Here is an 8531-nt window from a genome sequence, read left to right as displayed (position 1 = left end):
AATAATGATAAGAATAATAATAATAAAAACATAATTATTTTATTTAAAAATTAATTTGGCTTGATAGGAAAAAAATAAAACAATTACTAAATAATAAGAATTAATACAATAATCTAAAACTAAAATATATAAATAAATATAGCGAAATTATTTAATAAAATCATGGTTATTAATAGGTGGATGTTAATTTAGGGAGGAGAGGTAAAAACAAAATAATGTTTAGAGGATTTAAATAAATCATAAATTTTGTGGTGTTTGGGTTATTTGGCAAATTGAAAAAAAAAAGAAAACATAATGTGAATATCGATTTAATTATTATTAAATATTTTAATATCTTTCATGTGTGTGTATATGGATGATAAATATAGTGAATTTTTATTTATATATATACGATGAAATTACTACAGTCTACTGTTTTTGTTTTCTTTATATATGGAAATAGATTTTTATGCATTCGTTTTTGTTTTGTTTTTAGTTTAAGGGTCTTTAGAATATGTTTCCTTTGTGGTATTTGTTTTGTTCTATATTTTATTACTTTTAATGTACGTTTTTTTTTGTTATATCTATTTATATATGCATTAATTATCTCTTGTTGTTTAGCTTTTTTATATGACTAGATTTTATAAATATATCATTTTTGTTGCTGTTTATATAGATGATCCAAATATATATACGACAATATTTTAAGATTATTAAATGTATATATAGAGAGAGAAGTTATAAAGCTTAAAAATAATAATAATTATTATATTTATATACCTTTTTTTGTAGATTAAAAAAAATTAAAAATTTTGAATTGTGGTTTCGAGACGTTAAAAATTCTAAAACAAAAAAATTAAATAATATCGCTTATTTTTTGTTTGTTTTAGATATTTCGTCGAATGACCCATTTTGACCATACATATTCGCCCAAACGTATATAAGTACTTTTTCAATACACAAAAGTAGTATTAATTTTGGCATCCTGCATCCAAAGGATGTTTGCAGCAATTTGGAAGCTATATAATATGCTATATCTATATGTGATAAAATTCAATTAGCATGCATCTACATAAGGATCTTGGACAAGATTCTAAACGAAGCTTTAATTATATTACAACTATTTTTGGATAAATAAAATATTTAGCTTATTCAGCTATATGATTTTTGCATTTCCATCACAGGGCCATCGAGAAGTGCGAAATATCTTTAACAAAAATTATATCTATATTTTTGAACAAGATTTAGAAGGGAATTCCATTGGGGTTCGCAACACATAATATTAAATATGAAAATTAGCTTTTCTATTTCTTTGGACATTGTTGCCTCAAGCTTAAAAAGTAGCATTGTAATGTGGTCAAAGCTACTTTCTCATTTCTGCCTCTTTATGAAATTCCCTTCTGAATCTAACCACAATTCCCCGCCCACCCCATTTCTTAATATTTACCTATGCAAAGCATTCGTTATCTGTTTTAGTGATTGGCCAACCTCACCCACCAAACGCTCATTGTCTTGGACGTTTTTCGTACCGGCTGTTCTTAAGCTTTGGGATTGCGTTTCCACGCGTGTCACCAATTCGCGAAAATGAAATTTTGAATGTGGCGGCATACACTCGTTGTCGGCAAAGATCACACAGGAATTTTGTAAAATATTCAATTTATCACTTAAGTGAAGCCATTGAGAAGCGGATATGGTATTCACAGGGTGCTTGAGAGAACCTTCCAATAGGCCAACCAATTCCAAAATACTTTCTCTGGATATTTGGGTTGAGTTCGGTGTTGTGCTGGCGGAGGTGGTTGTGTTGGTCGAAATATCGGTATTGCCTCCAGCCGAAGCAATTTTTTGTCCCATTGGTGTGGCATAGATGGTGAGTTTGGTGGGTTTGAGAGGAACGGCCGGTTTATTTATGGTCGAAGTACTAAGCTTATTATTGCCCGTCGTCACCGAATTGGTGTTCTCTACGAACATCGATTGTGTCATGAGATCATTATGGGCGTGTGTTGTTGAGTTTTCTTGCTGTTCGGCGGATGTATTGCTGGCATGACCATTATTGCTAGTGGTAAGTTCTGTAAATTGTGTCGAAATGGAATTCGTTAAATGTGTAATTGCTGAGGTGGTGGAGGTGATGTTGGTGTTTGTGTTATGGGTATTGTTGGACAGATGCTGTTGTTGGGGAGGAGGTGGTGGTGGGGGTTGCATGGGTGGTGGTGGTTTATTTTTGCTAGATCTTGGTGATATTTGGGTGCGTTGATGTATATTATTGGTAGTGGTGGTGACTATCGAATTATTGGCGGAGGCAGTAGTGGGTGTCGTCAGACCACCACCTGCCCCGGTCGAGGAGGGTTTAAATGCAAATTTTGGAGACAATTGGTTTGAGCTATTCGTGCTGGCATTTCCTTGTACATTCTGTGTGGATGCATAATCAGGCTGATTTTGTCCGGGTTGCTCCCACAATTTTTTCAAACTATTAATACTACCTGTACTACGTCTCTTACCACCTTCAACAGTGTCTGTCTGTGGCGTTTCTGCATTGTTTTCTGTCACATTATTGGCATTGGAGTTATTGGCATTTGGCGTATGCAGCTGCTGTGCCTGTTGGGTTTGCAAATCAATTTTGATTTCAGTCTTTTGTGTTTGGAGTCCAGTGTTTGATGTTGAGGAAAACTTCGTCTCTTCTTTGCGATTTAGTGTTGATGAATTCGGTGTGATAATGGTCGGTTTGGAATTATTCGTCGTTGGAACTATAGTTGCTTTAGTCGTCTGATTGCTAATGTCTTTTTCAAAGTCTTTTTTGGTTTCCTTGTCTTTTGTGTCGTTTGCCTTCGTTTCCACTTTGCGCAGATGAGCCTTGAAATCAATGATGGTCGATTGAGCCTCAGGCTTTTGGGTGGGTGTCGGTATTTTCTTAGGTTCTACTTTCTTTAATTGAGCCTTAAATGTATTTGAATTACTAGCATTTGTTTCCATTGCAGCTGGTGATTTGGGTACTGGTACATTACCAGTAGCAGCTTTGGTCTGTTTCGGTAAATTCATGCTTTCCGCCAACTCGCTTACTAAGAGCGATACTGGATCAACTCCGCTGGTATTGCCATTTTGTATGTTTGCTGTAGCAGAATTGTTTTCTTTCACCTGCCTATCTTTAATCTCGGACATGAGCTTTTCTTTCATATTCGTTTCTTGAGTTTGATTGCCATTATTGTTATCACCTGCCATTGCGGCGGCTGGAGTTCCCAGCGAACTGCAAGAATCCGTAGATGGTTCTCTTTTCCTCAGTGACACTCCAAATCTTGAGCTGGCCTCTTCAACGCTGGGAGCAGTGTTGGAAACATCATTACAACTAGTTTTAGCGGAAAGGTTTCCCATGGAATACTGGCTCTGTTGTTGATTTGTTTGCATAGCGAAAGGAGGAACAATATCACATTCGGGCTGCGGTGGTGGAGGCGGAGGTAAAGTTTCAAACTCTTCAGGAGGTGGAGGCAAATCCAACGGTGGTGGTGGAAATTCCAGATTGGCCAAAGCTGGCTGTTGACTACGTTTTGGAGAGCTATTTGAGCTACTGCCCCTGAAGGAGGAGAATGTCATCATACTACTACCGTCGGCAGTGGTGCGATGTCTTTGCAATTTATTCAAGCTAGCGGAAGCATTATTTTGCATTGTCACACCACCCGAAGAATTGCTGCGTATCATTTGTTGCGGCAGTGGTGCTGCCAAAGGAGGTACAGCGGCTGGGGCTCTTGTGGCAGAATTTAATGCACGACCATTGTGGCCATTGGTCACACAATTATTATTCTGCTGTGGCGTTTGAATACTCCCTGTGCCCTCATTTGAATCCTCCAAGCTATCCAAAAATTGCCCAATCCTCTGAACCTTAGGCAATGTACCGTAGCGATTAACCACACGCTTTACATTCATCACTTCCAAAGCTCCAACCTGTATGGGTTGAGCAGTGCCACTGGTATTTTGATTCGATGTTTCCGGCCTGGATGGTTGAGATCGTTTACTCTGGCGTGTTTCCAGGCCACGATTGCCCATAACTGGTGTGGGTCTTTTGAACGATGAATGTGATTGAGCTCCTCTAGCCGCTATGCTATTTCCTGAGATATGTACAGAATGTTGCGGCTGTTGCTGATGACTTGACACATTCTGTTCCAAACTATCAGCAGTATTGTCAGTATCGGGGTGGCCAGTATTGTCATTTTCTGAGTCATAACGCTGATTGAGATTATTAATATCACGGGTAAGACCTAATTGGAAAACACAAAAAGAGTACTCAATTAAGCTATAACCATACAAAGTTGCTGTAAATAGCAAAATATATAGTTATAAGGATTTAGAATATGGTGTCGTGAGTTCTAAATCGTTGCGAGGTTAAGGCGGGCAAAATAATTTAATCCACTTTACACATTCCAAAGCGTAGCAAGAAAATGAATGTAAGAAAATGTAAAATATAACGTAATACATATGATATGATAATAAGGGACAACTTATCCATAAATGTTATGGAGGTTGGAGTCATCGAACAACGAAAGATAGAAACTTTATAAGACAAAAACACAAATTAAAAAAATAATAAAATGAAAACACTAGACAGTTTAAATAAGTTGGACCCATATATCCCACATAGACTCATAAAAAATGAGTAGAGTAAATAAAACATTCAAATTAGTCAATAAAATATTGAATATTAAAACAGAAAAAAAATATTATGGACGAAAACGGTGAAATATCAGCCATCCCCATCATGAAGATAATCTAGAACTACGATATGTTGATTGCAATTAGAATAAGGACAATTTATCACATCATGGTTTTAATAAATGATAGAAGGTCCGCTTCATTCCGGTGCAACATGACGAATTTGAAGTTTACTGAAATTCAAAATTTTGGTCTGGGATTGGCTTCATGTCAAGGGTTATGGTGTATAACCCGTATTAAAAGTCAAACCTTTTTTTGCAGAGTAATTACTGCTGTCGGTTATAATTTTATATGAAGCCACGTGGTGCTAAATTAGACAAATAGGGTTCTTGGGTAAAGATATTGGTTGAATACTTGGCGAAAATCTTGCGTTATGTGACAGTGCATTATCGTGGGGGGACCAACTATATTATACCCTATACCAATCTGTAGACGCAGTGTTGGCAGTATTGGGGATTTCCCCCAAATTGGGGATATTTTTCGTGGATAAGGACGAACATTTTGAGTTGGGGATTTGGTGGGGAATTTCCATGAATTTGGGGATTTTTGTGGGTATTTTTTTGAAACCGGTTTAGTTAATAAATCAGATTACATATGAGCTACATAGTAAAAAAGCACCAAAAAAGTATTGAAAATGTTATTTTTGGATCCGGAAGTAGTGCAAAATTGGTGCAGAAGCGATGAATTTAACACGGGCTTGTCATAGGACGGATGTCCACAATTTCAACAGCCGCTACACTAAATTTGCATCACTTCTTACTCTGTGATTCAAATTCAGTGTTTTGGATGCCAATTAAAAAAAGTTGTGATATTTTGACAAATAAATAATTTGTATAATTTTTTATGATTTTTAATGCATTCTAAGGCTATGGTCACTAGGCAAATATTTGACCAAAATGAGTACCAAACATTTTTCTAAAACCATTTTCCAAATATCTGAATACGTTTTTTGGAAAATATTCCTACCATGATGTTATATATTCAATATGAGCTAAATGTGTTTTCTGGTTCGGCTGTGGCGACGGATTCTTTTTTGATTTCTGTCAAATATTTTCCCAGTGTGACCATAGCATAATGCTTGTCCGAAACGTTTGAATTAGAATATTTTGAAAAATTCGCAATATTTCTTGAATGGATTAAGAATTTTTTTTTCGACAAAATTCCAATAATTTGTACCATTTTATTAAAGCTTACTCTGTTGTTAACCTTTTTTGAATCAAAAAAATTAAATTTACTCATTAAAAATAAGAAAACAGCGAGTTATAAATAATTGAATTAAAAGAACTTCCTGTGTAGTTGAAATAAAGAATATCTTTGGAAGTACATCTTTTGGAAGGGATTTTAAAGTTGTGCCTTTGGAAGAACTTCCAAATTTTTTTACTGGGTAGATATGGACGCAGGCTTTAATTTTGGGGGACGAAGCGCTAATTTATAGTTTTACTCAGCTCGCTTGAGACATTTTCTACAATTGTGGAATCACTCAATTTTAGTACTTGAGTATTTTTTTATTTAATCCAATATTTTTATTTAAGCCAATATTGGCCATATACGATTATTAAATTAAAAGTATAATGATATTTAGTTTAGAAGTAAATTTTCCATTTTCATTTCTCCAACATTTGGAAGACGCTCACCGGTGTTGTGTTCTGAAATCTTGATTTTATGACAATAAATTTAGAATTTTTACTACCGCATAGCCTATTTCTTCATTTTTCTTCATAAAAACTTATCAAAAATGTATAGGGGGTTTTTGTGAGGATTTTTAATTTAAATTGGGGATTTTTGGGGACGAAAGCATCCTAAAAACTGGCAACACTGACCATTCGGATGGTTTAGTTAAAGATCTTAAATCGGAACCGATTCCAATGAGAGTAAAATCTTGTCAACATCAGCTGTAAAATATGTATTTTGTGGTTATATTTGTCCAAAGTGGGAGTACATATTTATGAGAGCAATATCTAAATTGGAACCCATTGACCAATATCGGTACGCTTAAGTAGAATGCCAATTCCACTTTCTATTTTGGTCTGTGGGGCTATATAAGTGCATATTGCGAATATTTGCTCTAACTTATGTATCATAATGTTCCATAGAGTGCTGTAGGATACAAAAAATAATATATCCATTGATTTATTTATCAATGAACATTGGATATTTTTGCATTATAAAAAGGCCATTCAAAGTAGAAAGATAATTTTAACCCAAATATTAACGTTAGTACTCAAACTACAGATTGATACCAACCACATATCACCAAAATCAAATAAAATGATCGAAAGGCATTAGTACTAAAAGTAGTATTGAACCATTAAAAACAAACTATACCTTAGGAAGAAAAATAAAAAAATTAATTTAGTACAAAACAAGTGTTAGACAAAATAAATTACTTCAAAGAGATAATAGCAAGATAAACGAAACAAAATGAAACAAAACAAGTGAATTCAAATAAAATATGTATACAAAAGAAATTAAAATACATTTCATCTTACTGCGCTTCGGACAAATACCTCGAAATAATATATCAACTAGAAAACTACTGCATGAGGAGGATTTTTTAATAGCAAACCCCCTTGTAGGATTGGAAGGAAGCGAATTTTGAATATCGTTTTTCAGTAATTTTTGTGTACAAGAATTGGAATTGACAACAATCGAATTACTGTTGTTGTTATTGCAATAGTTTTTGCTGATATTGTTGTTGTAGTTGTTGTTGAAAGCAGAATAATAGGTCGAATGTAAGGGTTTACAATTTCTACTTAGGGTAAACGATCTGTAAACAGTTTTACCATTTGTATGCATATCATCGATCAGTTGACGCGTGGATGCACTAGTTGGGTCTTCATCACGATAAGTGCTATCACGACTTGATGATAGGAGGCTATAATAGTGGGAAAGTAGTAAATAACAAATATTTAGTACAAAATATTGAAAAATTCTTAAAATAATGAGATTACCTAGTTCTCTTGGGTGGAGCTGGTGCTGGTTTACCCTGTTTATTGGTGGTTCTACGCATTTGCACATTTCCCTTTCCCTGACTAGAAAATGTGGATAATTTTGTAGATGTTGAACCAGTTTCTGAAAATAAATAGGACAATACAAATGTGTTTGTTTTTTATTATTTCATGTTTCGCAAAGGGCTCATAACATTATTCTTCTAAAGAAAAGGACCTATCAATGAACGCATACTTCATTTGGAATTGTTTTTCTTTTATCTAATTGATTTTAACAGACGAAACACAAAGGGATTATTGGCACAAAGTTATGTGAAGGCCCCACGACTTCATTATATTTGATGCTGATCAAAAAGCGGTTTTATTTTTAAATTGGGCAAAGCTACTCCCTGCACGAATCTATTCTCATAAATTCGTGCATTCTTATGAGGGCGATTCTAAAATTAGATCCATCATTTATTTCAATTACGTGCATATGAGAAACAATCCACGTCCATAGGTTTCTACACCTTAAACTACAATGTTGTGTAGCGTGAAATTTTTGTTCAGAATTGACTCTAAACGGTATAACGATGATAAAATAAATTTTCAAAACAGATTTTATTTTTAAGCGAAATTGCTTCAACATTCACATATGTGATAATATCTATCACCTTCGTCAATTAAATAATTAATTGATTCAATGAAGAATTTAATCAATTTACACTATTGAATGTTGTTTTGATGGAAAAATTAATTTAATCAAGTATTTCTTAATTGAATATTTTCTATAATTTAGGTGAGGCTTTAATTTGAAAATATTGGCGACAATTTTTAAGTGAGGTTGTGAACATATTTATATTGTTCGGTTAGAAGAGGAAATGCGACTATTATAAAAAATTTGCTCTTAATTTACATGGAAAAGTATTG

At 34.2% G+C, this 8531-nt stretch overlaps 1 protein-coding gene across 3 annotated transcripts in view; it reads right to left on the bottom strand.

The window, feature by feature from the left end:
* Window positions 1-292: 292 nt before the first annotated feature.
* The window catches only part of Abl (tyrosine-protein kinase Abl), a 140581-nt gene continuing 132342 nt past the window's right edge, over window positions 293-8531 (bottom strand). For 2 of the 3 annotated variants that reach the window (XM_075308161.1, XM_075308162.1), the window contains 3 exons: window positions 7626-7746; window positions 7458-7549; window positions 293-4223 (listed from right to left, as the gene is read on the bottom strand). In XM_075308161.1, coding sequence (XP_075164276.1) covers window positions 1423-4223; window positions 7458-7549; window positions 7626-7746 — 3014 coding nt within the window. In that variant the 3' untranslated portion in view covers window positions 293-1422. The remainder of the gene's footprint in view (window positions 4224-7457; window positions 7550-7625; window positions 7747-8531) is intronic. The other variant, XM_075308163.1, reaches the window with a different exon arrangement.

This window comes from Haematobia irritans, chromosome 4, assembly GCF_050003625.1.
Source record: "Haematobia irritans isolate KBUSLIRL chromosome 4, ASM5000362v1, whole genome shotgun sequence".
Classification (NCBI taxonomy): domain Eukaryota; kingdom Metazoa; phylum Arthropoda; class Insecta; order Diptera; family Muscidae; genus Haematobia; species Haematobia irritans.
This window is presented reverse-complemented; position numbering and strand designations above follow the sequence as displayed.